This window comes from Chiroxiphia lanceolata, chromosome 25, assembly GCF_009829145.1.
Source record: "Chiroxiphia lanceolata isolate bChiLan1 chromosome 25, bChiLan1.pri, whole genome shotgun sequence".
NCBI classification, from domain to species: Eukaryota; Metazoa; Chordata; class Aves; order Passeriformes; family Pipridae; genus Chiroxiphia; species Chiroxiphia lanceolata.
In genome coordinates, this window is record NC_045661.1 from 6,302,124 (window position 1) to 6,323,654 (window position 21,531).

Sequence of the window (21,531 nt, forward strand, 5' to 3'; positions counted from 1 at the left end):
GGTGGAAAACGGTCCGAGGTGTCCCTGATCCCGAGGGATCGTCCTTCCCAGTGCTCCACTGGTGGGATGGACGAGTTCCTCCTCCCTGCTCAGCTTCCCACCAGAGCCAAACGACAGGGAAGGTCCAACATCCTCCATCCCAAACACTTCTCCATGGAATTGTTTTCTGGCAGGAAACAGTTGCTTTTGGGGGAAAACCAGCAGTTTGTGCCCCGGTGAGCCCAGACGTGCTGCCCTGGAAGCAGCTCGGGGCAGGTTGGGGCACCTGGACTCCTGTCCCGTGTCTTCCATGGGATCTCCAAGGGCAAATGTGGGAAATGGCACCTGGTGGCAGAGCAGCAGCTGGAATTTTGGGTTCAAAGGCCTCATGGAGCTCCTGATCCTGCTCCAAACCCCCTCCTGGGAGTCCTGTGTCCCTCTGCCCCCGCCCTGCCCAGCTCTCCCCCGGGAGGAGGACCCCCCGGACCCCCAGGACAATTCCCATGACGTGGGAGAGGACCTCCCCCTCCTGCTTCCCTGGGAACCTCCTGCCATGGGTTGTGTGTCCTCCTCCCCCCCGAGGAACCCACTCCCCCTTTCCCAACTTTCTCCGGAGCTTCTCCATCGAGGGCAACTCCCCAAACCCGCGCTGGGCGTCACGTTCCGTGTCCATCCCCCCCCTGGGAACCTCCCACCCCATCCCACCACCCACGGGGGCTCTGGGACACATTCCCTCGAAGGGAACCCCCCACGGCCTCTCCCTCCACACCCCGACCAGCTCAGCCTCATGTGCCTCAGCCCCATCTGCCTTATCCTCCCTGGAAAGATGCCAGTGGAAGTTGGTTTTCCCTGGAAAAACCAGCAGGTTGACTCCATTCTCCTCCCCGTGTGCCCACGTGCTCCATATCCCAGGGGCATCCACGGGTGGGGGGGCTTTGGGGTTTCCAGCCAGCTCTGGATGCTCCATCCAGGCCAGAAAATCCCCTCACTTTCTTCCAGGAAAGAGTTGGGATTCCTGGGCTTTGCTGAGATCCCACCGGGTCTCTCGGATCCCGGATGGAGATTTGCTGGCTGAGCTCTGCTCACCCCTAATTTGTGGGGATTTGGGGTGGAGGAACATCCCAAGGGTCAGATCCTGGCCCTGGGAGGAGCTGCTCTGGCAGGACCTTTTGGGAAGCTTTTGGATCGGGTTCACCCCCTGGTTTGGGAAGCGCGAGAAGAGGGAAGGGATAGGAAGGAGGATGGAGACAGCTCTTCCATGGGGAATTCATCCCAAATGCCAAAACTGGAGCAGAATAAACCCTTTCCAAGGGCTCCCTGGGGGCCCTGAGGGGCTTCCCAGCACTCCAGGAACCCATTCCCCATCCCGGAAAGGACCTGGGATAACTTTGGAGGTCCCACCTCCCCCCCTCTCCCACCCCAGCCACCACATCCAGCCTTTCCCCAGCACCTGGAGTGTGGGAAACATTGGGAAGCACCTCCAGACCCTCCAGGGAGTCTCAGGAGCTCTGCCACCCCCAGCCCAGGGCTGTAACCTGCTCATTTGCATGTCCTCATCACCCCTAATTAAACCCTCATGGTGCCCTTGGAGCCCCCCCCCGCCCTGGAAATCCCCGGATGTTCTGCCAGGATCGGGAAGGGTGGGAAGCAAACAGGACGGGTCCCACACACAGGGGTGGCCTTGGGGATGTTGGTTTTCCCTCCTCACCCTAAAAATTCTTGCAGGTTTGTGGCCAAAGCCACGGGCCATGGAGAAATCCAGCTTTTTTGTGGGGTCGTGTCACTCCCGGCCCGGCCACAGCCCGGGATCCTGGCTCAGGATTGGGGGGGACACAAGGGATGGGGCCACCGAGTGCAGCTCCCTCAGTGAAATGGGGAAAAACCCATTTCAAGCTCCTCAAAGGAAAAAGCTGCTGGTGGGAGGTCACGGGGCTCCATCCAGGAGGGTTCCCAGCCGTGGAATGAGCTGGCTGAGCTGGACATGGTCACCTTCACCCTGGGACCCCCGGGGGTCACCCGCTGCCCACCTTCTCCATCACCCTCCAGAAACGGGAGAGGGGAAAAAATCAGCCCCCAGGGAGGTCCCCAGGGGATTTTGGGAAGCCAACGAGCCAGGAAAGCCCCAGGGACTTCATCCTGTTCCTCTGAAGGGATGGGATCGGTGACGCACTGGGAAAACCAGATCAGCCGGAGCAATGTGGGCCAGGACACCCCGTGGGCACTGAGCTGGTGGCACCGGGGGCTGGGACCCCAAGAGGGGAACCCCAAGGACATTCTCAGGGCAGGGAGGGGTTTGGGGGCAGAGCTGAGACAGGACCTGCAGGGGTGGCAGAGGAGTGACACCCCAGTGACACCCTCCCCAGAGGCACCAGCAAGGTGACAGGACACAGTAGGGGACAGGGACCAGTGGGGTAATGAGGATCCAACAGGTGACAGGAGCCAGCAGGGTGACGAGACCCAAAAGGGTGATGGGGGCAGGAGGGTAATGGAGACCAGGAGAGTAACAGGGACACAACAGGTGATGTGAACCCAGGAGGGTGACAAGGAACCAAAAGTACAACAGGACAAGTAGGGTGACAGTGACCCAGCAGATGACAGGACAAGCAGGTGCTGAGGATCCAAAAGGGTGATGGGGACCAGGAGAATGTTGGGGATCCAGCAGGTGACAAGGACCAGCAAGTGACAGGAATGAGTAGGGTGACAGCGACCTGGCAGGGTGACAGGGACAAGCAGGGACAGAGGTGAGTAGGGTGACAGGGACCCAACAGGGTGACAGGGATCAGCAGGATGACAAGGGTGAGTAGGGTGACAGGGACAGGGTGACAGAGACAGGGTGACAGAGACCAGCAGGGTGACAGGGACCAGCAGGGTGACAGGGACCAGCAGTCCCGTGGCTGAGGACAGTCCTGGGGACTTGGAGCAGGGACAGCCCCAGTGGGATGACAGGCAGGTGACAGGGGGGTGTCCCCGAGCACCCCCCGTCTCTTTCCCTGCGTCACCCCAAAACATCCGAGCCCGGGGGCTGTGACAGAGGGGACACCACCTTGTCACTGTCACACCGAGGGACCCCACGAGGGGCAGAACTGTCCCAAGAGGGACATCCCACCCCCAGGTCGTGCCACGTCGCGACATTGCCACGTCCTGCCCTTCCCGGGACCCACGGACAACGATCCAGTGCCACTTCCCTGCCCCCGAGGGGTTAAACGTCCCCAGCTGTCCCCAAAGCGGGAGGAGCCGTTGTCCCCAAAGCGGTGGCAGGTCCGGGCTCACCGCGGTGACGTGGGGACGGATCCCGGCGGTTTGTGGCTTCGGAGCCGCAGCAATTCCCGGCCCTGGGGGCACCTGGAGCGATGTGTCACCGGGAATTCCAGGGACCGGTGGCCCCGCCCTGCCTGGGGACCCCCAAATCCGCCCCGGCCTCGCGGTGCCCCCGGGCTTGGAGTCGACCCGGCGCCCCCAGCGCTGTCCCCAGACCGTGCGGGGAACCCCCCCAGGAGCAGAAAAGGGGGTGCAGGATGAGGTCCCTTTGGGGTCAGTTCACCGATTCTACCAGTTTTGATGCCGCCGGGTTCAAAATCTGAAATGGGAAAAGGTTTTGGAATCTCCATGACCCTCCAAGCCCGTTCCCGGCTCTTCCCAAGGGAATGTGTAGCTCCTGAGGAGCCTGGGGAAGGGCGAACGGGGCCCAGCGGGGCCGGGGGGGCGCGGGAGGTGTCGCCACTGCCTGGGGATTGAGGGGAAAAACAACGAAAATGGGGGTTCTGGAGGATTTCTGCAGCCGGCGTCACTCCCAGCGCGCCCAGTGGGGTGACTGGGAGGAGCTGGGAGGGGTGGGGCGAGCTCCCGGTCCCTGCCGGGGTGGCAATGGTGGGAACACGGTCCCCCCCAGCCGTGAGTGCCGCGGGGGGGGATCCAGCCCACTCACCCCCCGAGGGCTCGGGACCCTCAGCGGGAGGGATTCAGGGAGGAGGCCGAGCTGGGAATGCTGTGGCCCCCCCAGTTCCCTGCCCCCGTGGCTCCCAGTCAGTGGGACCGGGGGCCCCGGGGCGCTGTGGTGGCCCCGCACGCCACTGGGTGACACTGGGGGAACTGAGGAGCGGCCCCGGGACGAGCAGCCCCTGCTTGGCCAGCACCCCCATCCTAAATGGATCCCAAATGGATCCCGAATACCCTTTCAACCCCCTTTGGAGCAGGGCCGGGCCCTCGAGGGGTCTTGGGGTGGGAGGGCGGGGGACATCGGCCCATATCCAAACAGACCCCCCCTTTGTTCCACAAAGTCTCCCCCAGTCCCCCGCCCCCAGCCAGGGGGTCCTGAGGAGGGAGGAGGGAGAGGGAAGGCCTGTGAGGGGAACACCCCCCCCCCAGTCCCCTCCCACAGCCGTCATGGGGGGGGACTGAGCTCTGGTAACCCCAAATCTCCCACAAACAGCCCCTCGTGACCCCCTCCCTCGAGAAGTGTCACCCCAATGACCCCAGGGCCCCCCGGGGGGTCGGAGGGACCAGAGGGACCCGGGACCCTGCACATCTGGGGCTCCACAAAATGGGGGGTTGCACATCTGGGGGACTGCACATCTGGGGGTGACACCTCTGGGGAGGCGGCACAGCTGGGGGTGTCACACAACTGGAGGTCACACATCTGGGGGTTCACATCTGGGGATTCACATCTGGGGTCACACATCTGGGGTCACACACTGGAGGTCACACATCTGGGGTTCACATCTGGGGTCACACAACTGGAGGTCACACATCTGGGGTCACACATCTGGGGTCACACATCTGGGGTCACACGTCTGGGGGTGACACACCTGGGACGGGGCCGTTGTGCCCCCCCTGGCCGCAGGTGGGAACTGCAGCCGCCCCTCCCTGAGCGGGGAAACTGAGGCACGACCCCAACCCCGCCCCCCCCGCTCCTCGGGGCACTCACAGCCCCTCAGAACCTTCTCCGCCCGCTTCTGCTCCTACTTGTTCACCGACGGTCCCCGAACACCCCCAGAGGGGTGTCACCGTGTCACCACCTGCTCCGTGGGACACGGGGGGGGGGGGCGGATGGGGGGTCCCTCCACGGGGCCTCAGTTTGGCCCAAAAACCTGGGAAAAGGAATGGGGAGAGAGGGTCAGCCTGGAACTGACAGCTCGTGGGGGATGGGGGGGCACAGATGGGACCTTCGGGGACACGGGGGCACGGCCCAGCCCAACCATCACCTCCCCGGCTGCACGGGAAAGCCAAAAGGCTCAAAATGAACCCAAACTCACCTCGCCGTGCTGGCACAGGGGGACCAGGGGGTCACCCTGATGCCACGGACACGACCCCCGACCACCCAGTGCCCCCCAGCCAGGGTGATCCCGCGGCTCTGGGGGACGGTGACCCCTTTGCCACCACCTCCCCCTAAATCCCGGCCCCTCACCCCGGATCCGGCCCCTTCCTGGGAGGACTTTCCCGGCAGTGCCAGTTTTTGGGCGAGCCCGGGGTTGCCCCGAGGTGAGGGCACAGAGTCCTGCAGGTAACAGGGTTGGGTGTGGCCCGGCGGGACGTCACCGGGACCCCGCCCCGGGCTGGGGGACATCAGGCGGGGGTCCCCGGCCCTCCCTGGGAACTCCCGAGGCCACCCCGCCCCGCCCAGGGCGGAGGCCTGGGCTCACGGGAGGGGTGGTGGCCGTGCCAGATGGTTCCGTCCCCTCCGCGTCCCCCCCCCGCGGTGACGCGAGGGCAAAGAGCAGGTGGGTGCGGTGCCGGCGACAATCCCTGTCCCCCGCCCGTGTCACCCTCCGCACCCACAGCCCGGGGCAGGAGCAGCGGCGCCGGGGTCGGGGGAGCGGGGACACCCCCGGACAGGAGAGGGTGGGGGGCGGCTCCGACCCCTGCGAGACCCCCGCGGGGCTCGGATGGGGGCAGGGGGGCTGCGGGTGGGGGACAAGGGGGTCCTGGTGGCCACCGGGGCCGTGGCACCATCCGAGGGAGTGCGTGGGGTGTCGCCCGGGCGGCTGGGGACACAGCGGGGCTGACACAGGTGCCCACCCCAGGATCCCGTCACAGGATCGAGACCCGCTCGCTGTCCCCGGCAAGATGGGAGACCCCTTGGGCCGCTGGAGCAGCCCCCCGAGCCGGTGAGTACCAGTGACAGGGGGGTCCCCACCTCGGGGAGGGGTGGCAGGGGGGGTACAAAGGTCCCTCTGTCCGTCCAGGCGACTACGACGACAGGTCCTCGTTCCGACCCCCCAACACCTTTGCCCGCCCAGCGGGAAAAGCATCTACCGTGAGTGAGGGCTGCGCCCCAACCCCCCCCAAAACCCCCCCGCGGTCCGTCCCCGGCCTGTCCCTGTCCCCTCACCCCGCGTGTCCCCACAGAGCAGCGCAAGGACTACGGGCAGACCCTGCTCCGGGCCCAGCAAGAGTTCCAGCACCACGTGGAGGTGGGAGACCCCAAAGCGCCCCGAGCCCCCCCGGCCTTGCCGGGGTGTCCCTGTGTCACCGTGTCCCCCCGTGTCGCCGTGTCCCCCCGTGTAACCGTGTCCCCTCGTGTCACCGTGTCCCCCCCCCCCCATGCCCCCGGTGTCACCGTGTCCCCCCCCGTGTCACCGTGTCCCCCCCGACACTCTGTTCCCCATGTTGCCGTGTCCCCCCGTGTCACCATGTCCCCCCCGTGTCACCGTGTCCCCCTCGTGTCACCGTGTCCCCCCCGTGTCACCGTGTCCCCCCTTGTCACCGTGTCCCCCCCAGCACCTGCTGTCGCTGCGCCTGGAGCGGGATTTGCGCAGCCCCGAGGATTGTCTGGGCGGTTGAAGGCGCTGGAGGCGCAGGGAAGGATTTGGGGGCAGGATGTGACCCTGCAGGTCAAGGACCAGGAGCTGGTGCTGAGCGATGTGGAGAGCAAGGTACCCCCGGCCAGGGCACCCCCAAAGCCCGGGACCCCCCGGCTATGGGATCTCCCGGCTATGGGACCCCCCAAAAGTCTGGTACCCACTGGCTATGGGATCCCCTAAAGCCTGGTACACCCTGGCAGGGCACCCCCAAAAACCTGGTACCCCCCAGCCAGGGCACCTCCAATCCCTGGTACCCCCTGACCAGGGCCCCTCCAATCCCTGGGACCCCCTGGCCCAGGTATCCCTCAAAGCCTGGTACCCCCTGGCCACGGCACCCCCTGCAACCCCACTACCCCCCCAGCACCCCGATAACACTGTAACCCCCTATGTCCCTGCCACCCTCCAACCCTGGCACCCTTACAAGTTGGCACTCCTATAACCCCAATACCCCAGCCATGACACTCCTGTAACCCCAATACCCCTATCCTGATATCCCTATAACCCCAATACCCCAATCCTGGTATTCCTATAAGCAAAATACCCCCACCCTGGCATCCCTATAACCCCAATACCCCCCCCTGACACCCCATAACCCCAATACCCCCACCCTGGCACCCCTATAACCCCAATACCCCAGTCCTGACACCCCTATAACCCCAAAACCTGTATCCTGGTATCCCTATAACCCCAATGCCCCAATCCTGGTATCCCTATAATCCAAATACCCCAATCCTGGCACCCCTATAACCCAAATACCCAGCCTTGTCACCCCTATAACCCCAATACCCCAGCCCTGACACCTCTACAATCTAAATACCCCAACCCTGCCACCCCTATAACCGTGGTACCCCCAGTCTGGGCCCCCACAACCCCACCGGACGTCCCCCTAAACCCCCCATCCCCCACCTATGCCCTCCCCCAGCACCCCCCTTAACCCTTTACACCCGCCCCCCCATTCCCGATCCCCCCCAGTGCCCCCCCGCACCCCCTCATCCCTTTTCTGGCCATTCCTGGGGGGCTCTGAGCCCCTCGTGTCCCCCCCCAGGAGGAGCTGGAGTCATTCCCGCTGGGAAGTGTCCAGGGCTGCACGGCTGGGCTGGAGAACACGGTGTTGGCCGTGAGCGTCCAGGAGTGGAGCCCCCCCGGGACCACCGTGCTGCTCTTCCAGTGCGAGCGGTCGGGGGTGAGCACGGGGGATGCAGGGTCGGGGGGAACCCCCCGGGACGGGGGCGGGGGGGGGGGATGAGCCCTGAGAGGGGCAGATGGGGGGCAGCCCATCCTGAGGGGGTGATGGGGCAGGGAGGCAGCCCCCGGGCTGGGGGGTGATGGGGGGCAGGGGACAGCCCCCTGTTGGGGGTGATGGGAGGTAGGGGGGCAGCACCCGTGCTGGGGGGCTCACAGGGGTCTGTGCCAGGCAGAGGCGCTGAGGACCAGCCTGGAGAAGGTGCTGCGGCAGCGCAGGGAGGAGCAGAGGGGCCACCAGGGCTACAGGTGGGGAGGGTCGTGGCTCTTCATCCTCCCCCGAAGTGTGACCCCCCAAAATTTCTGGGTCTGAGGGATCTCCCCGGGAGATGATGACCCGGTGTTCCCCAAAGAGTCCCTCCCGGGGGGGGCTCCTTTGTCCACTACTCCAGGGCCTGGGCCAGCCCCCTATCCTATCCCCCCCTTATAGGTTGATACCCCCCCCATCCACGGGCTCAGCCCCCCCATCCCACCCACCCATTCTCCATGGGCGGAGACCCCCTCCCACCCCATTTCCAGGATACAACACCCCCATCCCATCCAGGGGTTCAGCCCCCCCGTCCTACACCCCCCTGCCATCCCCATGGGCACAGACCCCTCAGATACCCCTCCACACCCCTTGGGCTCATCCCCCTTCCCCCCCCTCCCCACGCACCCAGACCCCCCCCCCCCGGCACCCCGCGTTCCCTCGGGCCCAGCCCCCCCTCACCGCCCCCCTCTGTCCCAGGAGCAGCCCGGACGTGCCGCCGAGCGCGACCCCCCCGTACGGGGCCCCGGAGCCCCCCGAGCCCGACTTCCAGGTGCCCCCCCCCGCGCGGGCCGCCCCCCCAGCGTGGGCCGCCCCCCCCGAGCTACAGTGAGTCCCGCGGGGTGGGGTGGGGGGTGGTCCTCGTGCCTCGGTGTCCCCCCGAGCAGGGGTGACCCTGGCGTGACACTGGAGCCCCCCCGGTGTCCCCAGGTGCCCCGGACCCCCCCCAGGTGACCCGGGCCAACCCCCCAGCACAGCTCACGGCCGAGGTGGACCGAGATGTCGTAAGTCCCCCCCCCAATACCCCCCTTCCCTCCGCGGATGGGACTGGACCCCCTCCGGTCCCCCCCCAGCACCCACCGGCCCCCCCCCCCGCCCACAGGAGGTTCTGAACCACGTCCTGCGGGACCTGGAGCTCTTCGTGGCACAGCTGAAGGTGTCCCCGGGCTCCCTCGGCCACAAGAAGAAGAAAAGCAGAAGAACCCGGGTAGGAGGGGAGGGAGGGCCCCGGCGGGCTGGGGGGGCCCAGGGGGGGCCCGGAGGGATCATCCTGGTGCCAGCGCCCCGTGTGTGTCCCCCCACTGCCCCCCAAGGAGGACTTCGAGCATTTCTTCCAGAAGGTGAAATATGCCCTGAACCTGCTGGTAGGTCCGGGGAGGCTGGGGGGGACCCCCAGGGGGGCTGGGGGGATGTGAGGGGATGGGGGATGTGGGAGATGGGGGCTGTGGGGATGGGGGGCTGTGGGGATGGGGGGCTGTGGGGTTGTGGGGATGGGGGCTGTGAGGATGGGGGGCTGTGAGGATGGGGGGCTGTGAGGATGGGGGGCTGTGGGGATGGGGGGCTGTGGGGTTGTGGGGATGGGGGGCTGTGAGGATGGGGGGATGTGCAGTTGTGGGGATGGGGGGCTGTGGGAATGAGGGGATGTGTGGGAACAGGGGGCTGTGGGGATGGGAGGACGTGGGGATGGGGGACGTGGGTGCCTGGCGGGACCGTATGAGAGAGGGATGGGGGACAGTGTGGGGATGGGGGATGTGAGGATGAGGGGCCCTGTGGGGATGGGGGGCTGTGTGGGGTTGGGGGGATGTGGGGATGAGGGAGCTGCAGTGATGGGGGCTGTGTGAGGAAAACGGGGGCTCCGTGGGGTCACCCCTTCCCCCCTGCAGGGCCGGACCCACCAGCACGTGCAGGACCCCGACCCCACCGAGCTGCTGCGGCTCATCTTCGGCCGACCTTTGTGAGTGCCCCCAAACCCACGACCCCTCCAAAACTGGGTCCACCACCCCAAAATCGGGACCCCCACAAAACTGGGATCACCCCCAAAACTGGTTTCACCACCTCAAAATCAGCCCATCCCCCAAACGTGCTCCCACTCCCCAAAACTGCTCCCACCCCCAAAACCCTGTTCCACCCCCCACCCCCCCCAACCGGGACTACCCCCCAAAATGTGTGCGCAGGGCGGGGTCCGCCCCTCACCCCAGCCGGGGGGGCTGTTTTGGGGGAACGGTTTTGGGGGTGCCGCTCCATCCCCCCCCCCCCAGGTGCTGTCCCGCTGCCCCAGCCCCGGCCTGGCCCCCGCCGTGGAGACCCCGCTGCTGCTGCCGGAGGCGCTGGAACTGATGGAGCAGAGCCTGGGAGATGACGATTACGGCACCTGGAAGAGCCTCGGCATCACTTGGAACAGGGCCAGGTGTGCTCCAGGTCCCCCCGGCACCGAGGAAGGGGATCTGGATTGGGGGGGGGAGGGATCACAGCACCCACTCCGGTGTGTCCCCCTCCCGATGGTTGTAGGGCCGAGTACCCCAACGGCGCCCAGGTGCCCGGGTACGTGCCGGTGTTCTCGGACGGGTGGCTGCCCCCCCCGAGGGAGCAGGAGCGGCCCGGGGGGCTCCAGGACCCCCGCCCCCCGCCTCAGGTGCCTCAGCTCGCCCGGGCCCCTCGGCCCTGCCCGCGCCCCCCGCCCAGGACCCGCCCCCCAGGTAAGTGCCCCCCGTCCCCGAGGGGCGCTGAGGGTGGGGGCAGGGTGTGTCCCCCCCGGTGGTGACCCGCCCCCTCCCCAATTTGCAGCCCCCTCGGCCCTGCCCAGGGGCTGTTCCGAGCCCTCTACGACTTCCAGGCTCGGAATTCCCAGGAGTTGAGCGTCAGGAAGGGGGACACGCTGCAGGTACAGTGGGGGTGGTCCCCGCTATGGGTGGGGGGAACGGAGTGGGGACCCCCGGCCTCCCGGCCCCCCACCCTGCCCCCCCTGTTCCCCCCCAGGTCCTGAGCCAGCAGAAGAATGGTGGCTGGTGCAGGACGAGCGCGGGGACCGGGGGCACGTCCCGGGCAACATCCTGGAGCCCCTCCCGGAGCCGGGCCGCGGGGGGGGCCCAGCGCCGGTCAGGTGGGCGTCCCCCCCTCCCCTGCCCTCCCCGAGCCCCCCATCAGGAGGGGTGGCCGGGGCACATCCCGTTGTCCCCTCCCGTGTCCCCCCAGGACAGCTCCCCACTCTGCGCCCCGACTCCACTCCGGCGGAGGTGACGGCCTGGCTGGCGGACAAGGGCTTCTCGCGGATGTAGGTGGTCCCTTGAGCCCCCCCCGAACTCCCGTGGGTCCGTCTGGGAGGGGGGGACGAGCCCGGCTCACCCCTGTGCCCCCCCAGCACGGTGCGGAGCCTGGGGGTGCTGCGGGGGCAGGAGCTGCTGCAGATGAGCCCCGAGGAGCTGCGGGCGGTCTGTCCCGAGGAGTGGCGGAGGATCCTCTTCAAGCTGTCGGCCGCCAGAACATCGCTGGAGGTGGGGGACCGCCTGCCCTGAGCCCCCTCCCCAGCACGGGCTGTCCCTTGGGGTGAGGGACCCCTCCCCTGGCACCCCCTCCCCTCTCACTCCGGGGCTCTCGGACCCCCCCCGCACCCTCTCGCCACCTCGGGGCTGTTCCTGCGGTTGAGGGGACACCCCCCGCCCCCGGCACCTCCCCCCCGCCGGGGCTGTCCCTGGAGGGCGGGACCCTCGCCCCCAAAACCCCTCCCAGCCCGGGCTCTCGGACCCCCGGCCCCTCCCCACTTCAGGCCTGTCCTTGTGGTGAGGGCTCCCGAGACTGTCCCTGAGGACGAGACCCCCCCCCCGCCCTCCCCCACTCCCGGCTGGCCCTGGGGATGTGGACCCCCACCCCCCCACCCCCTCCCCATCCCGGAGCTGGCTTTGAGGGTCAGGGACCCCCATCCCGCTCCCCCTCCCCACCCCCCGCTCTCGGACCCCCGGCCCCCGCTCCCCCTCCCCACTCCGAGCTCCCCCCACCTCTCCCACCCGTTCTCCCCAGGTTTGAGCCACCGAGGCCGCTCCGATGTCCCCGCCCTGTCCCCACCACGCCACTCCCGGGACGGAGCCCCCCGGACGCCCCTCACCCCCCCCCCGAGACAGAGAAACGCTCCGTGATGGCAGAGGACACGCGTCCCCCCAGAGCCACAAACGCTGCTGGGACCCCTCGGGCTCCTGGGGACACCCCCCCCAAGGAATGGAGGCAGGACCCCCCCCCCTCGGGGGGTGCAGAGGCTGCGGAATGTTTGTGCACCCCCACAAATGTGTGGGAAATAAAGAGTGACAGAAAGAGTGTGGGGGGGACAGGGAGGAGAGGGAAGGGAGGGGCGGGGGGGGGGACAAGGACAGGGAAGGAGGGGGAGGTCTGGGGGAACAGGGCAGGGGGACAAGACAGAGCGGGGGGACGAGGGGACAGGGAAGGGAGGGGCAAGGACAGGGCAGCAAGGGGGATGGGGGACAGGGCAGGGGAACAAGGGAAAGGAGGGGCACAAGGATGGGGCAGGGAGGGGGACGGGGACAGGACAGGGATGGGGGGACAGGGCAGGGAGGGGACAAGGGCCTTCCTCCCCAGCAGCACCCAGGAACCCCCCGTGTCTCCCCTGGGGAAGGGAGGGGCGATGCCACTCGCACCGGGGGGGCGGTGGCATCAGGGGCCCCAGGGACAGCACTGTCCCCGTGTCACCAGCCCACCCTGCTCAGCGTCCTGCGGGGGTGGCAGAGTCCCAACACCCCCCCAGCCTTTGTGAGCGCGGCCTCATTAGCGCTCATTAGCAATGTGCTAATGATGTGGGCGGGGCCCGTTTCCCGGGGGCCCCGAGGGCAGCACAGGGCTCAGCCATGGCCCCCCAAACCAGTCGGGGAAGGGGGAGTGACACTCCCAGGACAGAGACCCCCTCACCCCACACCCACCCCGGTTGGGTCACCCCGGTGCCCCTCAGTGCCATCACACGGGGGGGGCTCAGGTGCCACTTCTACAGCTCTTTATTATCTTGGGGGGCTTCACGCCGGCGGGGCCGATCCCCCCCCAGGATGGAGGGTCTGGGGGGCCAGGACAGGACCCCCCCCCTCTCCTGGCCTCTACAGCTTCTTGTTGCCCCACTTGGCCATCTTGTTGTTGATGGGCATCTTCTGGAACTGGGGGACTTCATGTAGGCAGCCACCTTCTCCAGGGCCTGGGGGGCACGGGGCCATCAGGACCCCCGCACTGCAGCACCACCCCCACCCAGGGGTGCCCTCGGGGTGCAGACCCCCAAAACTGCACTGGGGGCTCCGTGACACCCCAGTTCCCACAAGGCCCCCCTTATTTTGGGGACTCTGCAACCCCCCCAACCTCCACAGGGTCCCCCTTAACAGGGGGCTCTGTGACCCCCCAATCCCTGTGAGGTCCCCGTGACCCCCCTCACCCCAAAGCGCTCCATGAAGTCCCGGAGGTTCTGGAAGGGCTCCAGGCACTTGGGCTCAAAGATCCTGTTCTGATCCAGCACATCAAACATCAGAAAGTCCACGAAGGTCAGCTGGGGACAGGGGGCACGGTGAGGCCAAAGCCCCTCCCCAGCCCCCCCGACCCCCAGGGGTCCCGGCGTACCTTGTCCCCCGCAAACCACTTTCTGTCCCCCAGGAAGTTGGAGAAGAGCTTCAGCTTCCCCGGGAGCTGCTCCAGGTATCCCGGCTTCAGCTTCTCCTGCGGGAGGAAGGAGGGGGGCCCCCCGACCCCACCCCGGGGTCCTGTCCCCGCTGGGGGCCCCCCAGCCCGTGGGACACTCACAAAGTCGGGGCTGTAGCAAACCATGACGAGGCTCATGCGGAAATCCATGACCTGGTTCTCCAGTATGTCCACCCTGTGGATCTCTTCCTCCGACTCACCACCTGCGGGGCACGGCAGGGCTGGGGGGCCCAAACCCCCAAACCAACCCCAACCAACCCTGCTCTGACCCCAAACCAACCCCAACCACCCTGTTCTGACCCCAAACCAACACCAATCAACTCTGCTCTGACCCCAAACCAACCCCAACCAACCCTGCTCTGACCCCAACCAACCCCAACCCTGCCCTAAACCCCAAACCAACCCCAACCCTGCTCTGACCCACCAACCAACCCCAACCAACCCTGCTCTGACTCCAAACCAACCTCAGCCTTCTTCTGACCCCAAACCAACCCCAACCCTGCTCTGACCCACCAACCAACCCACCCCAATTCAACCCTACTCCAACTCCAATCCAATTCCAACCCCAAGAGAAGCCTAATCCAAGTCCAACCCCAATCCAACCCCAACCCCAATCCAACCCCAGCTCCAATCCAACCCCATTCCCCCCGGCACTGACAGAGGCGGTGCCGGCGGGCGATGTGCCGCAGGATCACGTTGCTCTGCGTCAGCCGCACGGGGCCATCGATGAAATAGGGCAGCTGGGGGACACGGGGACAGCGGTCAGGGGTGTGGGGACACGGGGACAGCGGGTCAGGGGTGTGGGGACACGGGGACAGTGGGGTCAGGGGTGTGGACATGGCGACAGCGAGGTCAGGGGACACAGTGTGGGGACACCAGGGACACTGGGGTGAGGGGATATGGGGACACCAGGGGACACCAGGGCATGGGGACACTGGTAGAGGACATTGGTGTGGGAGCCCAGCACATGGGGCCACAGGGATCCCGGGGCCACAGGATCCAGGGACCCCAGGGATACGGGGACCCAGGGACCCCAGGGACATAGGGAGCCCAGGACATAGGGACACGGGTATGCAGGGACCCCTTGTCCTGGGCTCTGCGACCCCCCCCGCCAGATTCCATGGGATCCCCCTTAACAGGGGGCTGTGTGATCCCCCTTCCCCATGGAGGTCCCCTTTATCTGGGGGGCTCTGCAACCCCCCCATCCCACGAGACCCCCTTGTCCTGGGCATGGGGACACAGGACATGGGGACACGGGGACCCAGGGACCCCAGAGACACAGGGACCCCAGGACACAGGGACCCAAGGACCTGGGGCATGGGGATACAGGGACCCCAGGACACAGGATGCAGGGACCCAGGGACCCCAGGACACAGGCCCCCAGGCCCCCCCATACATTGGGAAAGTCCAGCCCCAGCTTCTCCTTCTCGTTGATCCACTGGCTCTTGTCGTAGTCAGGGGCTGGGGGGACAAGGGGGTGGGTCACGTCCTGTCCCACCTCCCAAAGCCCCCAGAGCTCGAGGGTGGGGTGGGGACCCCCCAGGCCCCCCCAGCCCCCTCTGACCTTCCCCGCAGCTGTAGAGCTTGTCCTCGTAGGGGGTCTCCGTGTACTCCAGGAGCAGGCGGATGGCGTGGGCCAGCTGGGGGGGGGCAGTGAGACCCCCCAAAATCACCTCCCCCGTGGACAAACCACCCCCCCCAGCACCCCCAGGGGAGCCCCCGGCGCGGGGGGACCCCACAACACGCGGGGGGACCCCAAAAGTAACTCCCCCCCACCCTCTAAGGGCAGCAGGACCCCCGGAGACCCCCCAGATGACAGCCCAGACCACCCCGAAAGAGCAGGGGGAGCCAAGAGCCCCCCCAAAAGAGCAGAGGGAGCCCCCAAAACGCCCCCAAAGAGCAGAGGGACACCCCCAGCCCCCCAGTAGATAAGGGGACCCCCGAAGACCTTCCGTAGCCTCCCAAAGGACCAAGAGAATTCCTGAAGACCCCCCGAAGCCCCCAAAAGAACAGGAGGACGCCCGCAGCCCCCCCGAAAGACCCGGGGGCCCCCCGAAACTCCCCGCAGCCCCCCCCAAGATCAAAGGGAACCCCGAAGCCCCCCCAAAATAGCAGGGGGACCCCCTCAGCCCCCCCTAGAAGACCAGAGGGACCCCCGAAGTACCCCCAAAAGACAGAGGGGACGCCCGAAGACCCCGGCAGCCCCCCCACGAGACCAAAGGGGCGCTCAAAGGCCGGGGTGTCCCTGAGCCCCCTTCCCGTGCCGGGGTCCCCCCCGGGACCCCCCGCTCACCCCGCGGATGTCCCAGTACCCCAACACCGCCATGGCCCCGACACGTGACCTCGGCCCCGCCCCCGGCATGTGACAGCCCCCGCGGCCACGCCCCCGGCACGTGACAGAGCCGCGGCCACGCCCCTGACGAGGGCGGGGCTTGCTGGGTTGAGGGGGACGCGCGGGAGGGACTCGGGTCCAGCAGGACCCCCCCCCTTTGTCCGGGGGGCTCTGCGACCACCCCCCCCCCCCCACGGGGTCCCCCTGAACAGGGGGCTCTGTGACTGCCCATCCCCATGGGACCCCTAAATTCCATGGAGACCCCCTTAGCAGCGGGCTCTGGGATTCCCCATCCCCGTGGGACCCCCTTGTCCTGGGCTCTGCGACCCCCCCCGCCAGATTCCATGGGATCCCCCTTAACAGGGGGCTGTGTGACCCCCTTCCCCATGGAGGTCCCCTTTATCTGGGGGGCTCTGCAACCCCCCCATCCCCACGAGACCCCCTTGTCCTGGCGGCTCTGGGACCCCCAAACTCCACGAGGGGGCCACGAATCCCTCTGTGCCCCCCCCCTCAAGCTGTGGGGGGTCCCCCTTTCAACTCCCTCAGGAGGGGTCTCATTATGCTGGGGTGCACAGATAAGGGGTCCCCCTTATCCTGGGGGTGCAGAGAGAATGCCCCCCCCCCAGCCCAGGCTCCAGGAGGGTCCAACAGCCCCCCCCCACCCAGGGGTTACCCACAAACGGGGGGTCCCGCAGTCCTACAGTGAACCCACAAATCAGCTGGACAAGGGGGAGGCCCCCACGGTTTACTGGGGGGGTGAGCTGGGGGGCACGAGGGTGAGTTGGGGGGCAGGGGGGTGAGCTGGGGGCACGGGGGGGTCCCCCCTCAGTCCTTGGTGCTGCACCACTTGGCCGGCGCCCAGAAAATGGGTGTCTTCATGAAGCGACCGGAGCTCATGTAGGAGGAGACCTTGGGCAGGGCCTGGGGGGACACGGGGGGACACTGAGGACAGCAGGGACTGGGGGGGGACCCTGTGGGACAGCAGGGACTGGAGGGGATATGGGGGGACCCTGGGGACAGGGACATGTGCGGGAAAGCGATAGGGACACGGGACAGGGCTGGGAACACCAGGGACACGTGGGGAGAGGGATGGGGACAAAGGGGACAGGGACAGGTGGGGACAGGAGTGGGACCACTGGGGTGTCAGTGGTGGGGACACCAGGGGGTCAGGAATGGGGATAGGGACAGATGGGGACAGGGACACCAGAGTGTAGGGGATGGGGATGGGGACACAGGGGTGTCAGGAATAGGGGACAGGGTCACCACAGGGTCAGGGCTGGGGACACTGGGGGTTGGGGACACCAGAGGGTCAGTGGTGGGGACACCAAGGTGTCTGGGATGGGGGCACCAGGGGGTGTCAGCAATGGGGACAGGGACACTGGGGTGTCTGGGATGGGGGCACTGGGGACACTGGGGTGCCCCGGGCTGTCCCCAGGCTGCCCCTGTCCCCCCTCACCTCGAAGCGCTGCAGGAAGCGGCCCAGGTTTCCCTGGAATTCGGGGCTGTCGGGCACAAACATGCGGTGCTGGTCCAGCACATCGTAGGCCAGGAAGTCCACGAAGGTCAGCTGGGGGGGCAGGGAGGGTCAGACCCTACAGGGACCCCCAAAACATCCCCCCAGAGCCCCCTCAACTCACCTTGTCCCACGCAAACCAGGGCCGGGAGCCCAGGAAGCGCGAGAACTCCTGGAGCTTCTTGGGAAGCTGCTCCAGGTACCCTGGCTTCAGCTTCTCCTGTAGGGGGGGAGGGTTGGGGGGGCTGCAACACACCCCAGACCCCCCCAGAACATCCACCAGACCCCCCAGAACACCCCCAGACCCCACAGAACATCCCCAGACCCCCAGAACACCCCAGACCCCCCCAGAACACCCCCAGACCCCACAGAACATCCCAGACCCCCAGAACATCCACCAGACCCCCCAGAACATCCACCAGACCCCCCAGAACATGGGCAGCACCCCTGGGCAGAGAGTGGGGAGTGGGAATGGGGGAAAGGGTGATGGGAATGGGGAATGGGGATGGGAACTGGGGATGAGAACAGGGGAAACTGAGAATGGGAATGGGCAAATGGGAAGGAATATGGGAATGGGGATAAGAATGTGGGAATTGGGAGTGGGAAAGGGAGTGGGGATGAGAACAGGGGAATTGGGGAATGGGAGATGGGGGGAATGGGAGAATGGGGGATGAGAATGGGGGAGTTGGGAATGGGAATGAGGGAGTGGGGGGATGAGGAGGGAATGGGGGCAAAGGGGGCACCCCAACAGACCCCCCCACGGTAGTGGCTCAGTCCCTTGTCCCACGTGGGGGGGACAGTCCCGGCGTTTGGGGGGTTCATCCCCCCGTGCCCCCTCCCCCGGGGGTACTCACGAAGTCGGGGCTGTAGCAGAGCCGGATGAAGCCCATCCTGAAATCCATGACCTGGTTTTCCATCAGATCCACGCGCTGCTTCTCCTGCTCCGTCTGCCCGCCTGCGGCACCGGGAGGTGTCACACACCCCCGCCCCCCAAAAAGAGCCCCCCGGGGACCCCCCCGGCCCCCCACTCACACAGGTCGTGCTTGCGGGCGAGGTAGCGCAGGATCGCGTTGCTCTGGGTCAGCTTGGTGGGGCCGTCGATGAGATACGGCAGCTGGGGGGGGCCCGGAGGGGGGGGGTCAGCCCCGGTGACCCCCCCTGCGCCCCCCACGCCCCCCCCCCTCCATCACCTACGTTGGGGAAGTCGAGCCCCAGTTTCTCCTTCTCGTTGGTCCAATCGCTCGGGTCGAAATCGGGGGCTGGGGGGGGGGGGTAGGGCAGAGCAATTAGGGGGCGGGGGGCTCCCCCAGACCCCCCCCTTGCCCATAGGGGGGTCCCGCTCTGCCCCAGGAGCTGCGTGTGCCCCCCCCGACCCCGGCACGCCCCGGGCCGATCGGGGAGGACGTTGCCCCCGAGAGGGGCCAAAGGCCGATTTGGGGGAGGGAGGAGGTGGGGGTGCCCCCCCCGAGCTGCAGGATGGGGTGAGGAGCGGGGAGGAAGAAGGACAGGCTGGAAACGGGGCGTTCCTTCCCCCCGCCCCAGCGGGTTTTGAGCATGGCACAGAGCAGGGGAGGGGTCCCGGGGGGTTGGAGGGGTTTGGGGGGGTCCCAGCCCCACCCACCTGGGCCAGCGCAGTACTGGCGCTCTTGGTAGGGGTCTCCGTGTACTCCAGCAACAGGCGGATGGCGTGGGCCAGCTGGGGGACACACACACAGCGCCCACCTTTGGCACCCCCACAAACCCCCTGTGCCCCCCAGGACCCCCAAAACCCCCCGGGGACCTCCAGCACCACCAACGCCCCCGGGACCCCCGGCACTCCCACACTTTGCTGGGACCCCCAGAACCAACCCCCCCACCCTGGGACACCCAGCACCCCCCCAGCACCCATCCTGAAACCCCCAGAACCCCTCAACACACACCCTGGGAGACTAAGAACCCACCACCACCCACCCCAGGACCCCCAGCACCCGCCTGGGACCTCCAGCACTCCCACACGACCAACCCTGGGACCCCCGGCACCGCCAGACCACTCTGGGGCCCCCAGGACCCCTCAACCCCCCCCCCCTCTATGCTCTCTAGAACCCCCGAATACCTCCCCCGGGATCCCCGGCGCTCCCACACCACCAGCACCCCCGCCGGGACCCCCGGACCTCCCACCCCAGCCCCCCTGAGACCCCCGGAACGCCCCTCCCCGTGTTCCCCCCGCCCCACTCACCCCCAGGATGTCCCAGTACGCCAGTGTCCACCCCCCCGTGCCCCCCCCGACCCCACTCACCCCCCGGATGTCCCAGTATCCCAGTGTCACCACCATGGTGCCCCCAAGTGCGGCGCTGGAGACCGGCCCTGGGACAGACTGGGCACACGGACAGACTGGGCACGGGGATAGGGGGCCCTCCCCCTGCCCCCTCCCCTGCCCCTCCCCTCCCGCAGTGCCAGGTCGCCCCGCCAGCGCTGGCACCGCCCCCCCTGCCCTGACCCGGCCCCACACCCCTCCCTGAACCCCCCCGGCCTCGGGGACCCCCAAACCCACCCCCCGAGGGGACACAGTCCCCCCCCCCCCGCGCCCCCGTCCTCAGCCCCTCGCCCAGTTCCTCCCTCCCCCCAGGGAAATTCCAGCGTTGTACTTAAATACTTTATTTTCCATGCTGGGGGCGGGGGCGGGGGTTGAGTTGAACGGTTTTTGTTTGGGTTTGAACGGTTTTTTGTTTGGGTTGAACGGTTTTTGTTTGGGTTGAACCGTTTCTGGTCGGTTTTCAGGTTTTCCCGGGAGCAGCTGCGGCTGCGGGGGGGTCGCAGGGATGGGGGGGTGATTGCCCCCCCAGGGACGGGAGAAGCCTCATCCAGGCCACAAATCCTGGGAAAAGGGAGCCCAGGGACAGGTCACCGTGTCCCCTTTGCCTTCAGCCCCGGGGGGGTGAGGAGGGATCCCCCCCCAGCACCACCCCCCGTGTCCCCCCTAACGTGTCCCCCCGTGGGAAGGGGCAGGGATCCCGTGTTGGGGTCCCCAAGGAGCCCCCTGGGCTTGTCCCCAAGTCCCCTGGGGGGGGAGAGTGGACGGAGAGGGGGTGGGGGGGTCAAGGAGGGTCAGGAGCTGGGAGGGTGGGCTGGGACCCCACACTGCCCCCACACCCCCCAGCAGGGCCCCCTGACCTGTCACTGTGTCTCCACCATGGGGGGTAAGCAGGACCCCCCTGTGTCACCTGCTGGTGCCACCAAGGCCCAACCCAGTGAGGAGACACAGATTAAAAAGGCAGGAAAAGGCCAAAGGAGGATCAAAAAAAGGCCAAAATGAGACGAAACAGAGGATCCCAACAAACTGTGGTCCCTGGTGCCACCAAACCTGGCAGGGCCCAACCCAACCCAGTGAGGAAACACCTGGTAAAAACCAGAGTACAACCAAAAAAAGACCCCAAAAATGACCAAAACCAGATGAATGGAGAAGACCCAACAAACTCTGTCCCTGTGTCACCTCCTGGTGCCACAAACCCAGGGAGGGGACACTGGTTGTAAAAGGTAGGAAAAGACAAAAAAAAAAAGATCAAAAAAAGCCCTCCAAAATGACCAAAACGAGTCAGAATGGAGAGGATCCACAAACTCTGTCCCCATGTCACCTCCTGGTGCCACCAAACCTGGTGCCACCAAACCTGGCAGGCCCAACCCAGCAAAGAACACCAGTAAAAAAACCCAGAAAAGACCCAAAAAAGACCCCAAAAATGACAAAACAAGACCCAAAAAATGCACCAAACCAGACAGAAATGATGAGGACCCAACAAACCATGTCCCCCCTCGGCGGCACCGGGACAAGCGGCGGGAGCGGGTGGGGGGGATGGCACCGGAGCCCTGGGGGGATTGGTGGGTCTCGTGGGGTGGGGTTCATGGGGGTCCTCGGGGGTCTCAGGGGGTACCCAGGGTGATGGTGATGCCCCCTCCCCCGGGTGGGCTCCAGCTCAACCCCTGTGGG

At 66.8% G+C, this 21,531-nt stretch overlaps 3 protein-coding genes across 3 annotated transcripts; 1 reads left to right on the plus strand and 2 right to left on the minus strand.

Annotated features, from left to right (window-relative positions):
• Positions 1–6,042: 6,042 nt before the first annotated feature.
• EPS8L3 (EPS8 like 3) lies at positions 6,043–12,124 on the plus strand. The gene is given in 18 exon segments (XM_032710366.1): positions 6,043–6,083; positions 6,162–6,232; positions 6,325–6,389; positions 6,697–6,745; positions 6,748–6,851; positions 7,825–7,962; positions 8,194–8,270; positions 8,755–8,856; positions 8,969–9,053; positions 9,152–9,256; positions 9,330–9,413; positions 9,933–10,007; positions 10,308–10,456; positions 10,558–10,930; positions 11,026–11,041; positions 11,044–11,320; positions 11,408–11,540; positions 12,064–12,124. Coding segments are annotated over 18 exon segments (1,950 nt in total). The 3' UTR covers positions 12,070–12,124.
• Positions 12,125–13,025: 901 nt separating this feature from the next.
• LOC116798458 (glutathione S-transferase Mu 1-like) lies at positions 13,026–16,124 on the minus strand. Its single transcript, XM_032710932.1, is given in 9 exon segments — positions 13,026–13,198; positions 13,201–13,234; positions 13,466–13,576; positions 13,648–13,743; positions 13,828–13,928; positions 14,384–14,465; positions 15,122–15,186; positions 15,290–15,365; positions 16,019–16,124. Coding segments are annotated over 9 exon segments (693 nt in total). The 5' UTR covers positions 16,088–16,124; the 3' UTR covers positions 13,026–13,139.
• A 648-nt stretch (positions 16,125–16,772) lies between these two features.
• LOC116798459 (glutathione S-transferase 2-like) lies at positions 16,773–19,896 on the minus strand. Its single transcript, XM_032710933.1, is given in 9 exon segments — positions 16,773–16,978; positions 17,514–17,624; positions 17,695–17,790; positions 18,425–18,525; positions 18,603–18,684; positions 18,765–18,829; positions 19,192–19,224; positions 19,227–19,266; positions 19,846–19,896. Coding segments are annotated over 9 exon segments (660 nt in total). The 5' UTR covers positions 19,882–19,896; the 3' UTR covers positions 16,773–16,882.
• Positions 19,897–21,531: the final 1,635 nt, after the last annotated feature.